The sequence below is a fragment of the Pediculus humanus genome, genomic scaffold (genome assembly GCF_000006295.1).
Source record: "Pediculus humanus corporis 1103172108592 genomic scaffold, whole genome shotgun sequence".
NCBI lineage: Eukaryota > Metazoa > Arthropoda > Insecta > Psocodea > Pediculidae > Pediculus > Pediculus humanus.
Window position 1 is genome coordinate 1 of NW_002988103.1, and position 1155 is coordinate 1155.

General features: G+C 37.2%; 1 protein-coding gene across 1 annotated transcript; it reads left to right on the forward strand.

Annotated features, from left to right (window-relative positions):
- Positions 1–9: 9 nt before the first annotated feature.
- Positions 10–1147, forward strand: Phum_PHUM619270 (chloride intracellular channel, putative; the record flags this gene model as incomplete). Its single annotated transcript, XM_002433216.1, has 2 exons — positions 10–87; positions 906–1147. Coding segments are annotated over 2 exons (320 nt in total), but the record flags the coding sequence as incomplete, so codon positions are not given.
- Between the last annotated feature and the right edge of the window lie 8 nt (positions 1148–1155).

The window sequence follows — 1155 nt, forward strand, 5'->3', positions numbered from 1 at the left end:
AGGCACATAATGAAAAACATTCCGGGGGGTCACAAATTGTTCGTTCAGGATAAAGAAGTTGCGACTTTAATCGAAAATCTTTACAGTGTAAGTCCATTTAAATAATAATAATAATAATAATGATGATAATCATTTTTACCTTTTCCGCAGGTTTTTTTTTTTTCATTTTTTTTGGGGGGGGGGAGTTTCCTTTGTCTCGGGTTTAAATTTTTAAAACGTTTGTCGGGGGAAAAAAAAAAGGCGGTACCTTCTTTCCCTCCTTCTCCTTCCCCCCTCCTCCTTTTTTTCCCGTTGCGAATTTTAACCGCGAGAGTTCATAAAAAAAAGTTTGTATGCGCATAAATCGATGCGTTGTCGAGTTTTTTTTTTTTTTTTTTTTTTTTTTTTTTTTTGTGCCCATTAAAGTTTTGATGACACGTGATGGATTTCTATCTGTCGTCAAGGTCTCGTACGATTCAGAGGCCGTTCACTTTACATTTTTAGGTTGATTACATTAGAGAGAGAGAGAGAGAGAGAGAGCGAACAACAAACGAACAAACGCGAAAGAGCGTCGTAGTAGTGGGGAGACAAATGAAGAAGAGATTTGAGATTTTTCTTAGAAAAACGCGCGTTCGTTCTGTTCGTTCGTACGTTCGTTCTTACGAATCAATTTTAAAAAAAGAAATAATAATAATAATAATGATGATGATAAACGTGTCAAAATCAAGATAATCGATTAAAAGGAAGTTTATTCGTAATTTATTATTATTATTATTATTATTATTATTTCTTCCTACGAGAAGAAGGAAACGGAAGAGTGGGAGAGTGGGGGAGGGGGGAAACGTGGAAGGAGAACTTGTCACCTTCGAACGTGTTTTTAAAACTTTTTGTTCTTATTTGTTTGTTTGTTTAATTATCGTTTGCAGAAATTAAAATTAGCATTGATAAAGAAAGAAGAGGGAAAACCGACGGCTTTACTCACGCACCTTCGTAAAATCAACGAACACCTCGCGAAGAAGGACACTCGCTTTCTCACGGGGGACACGATGTGTTGTTTCGACTGCGAACTGATGCCACGTCTCCAACACATTCGAGTCGCCGGAAAGTATTTTGTCGATTTTGAAATCCCCGGAGAGCTCACGGCTTTGTGGCGTTACATGTATCACATGTATCAAT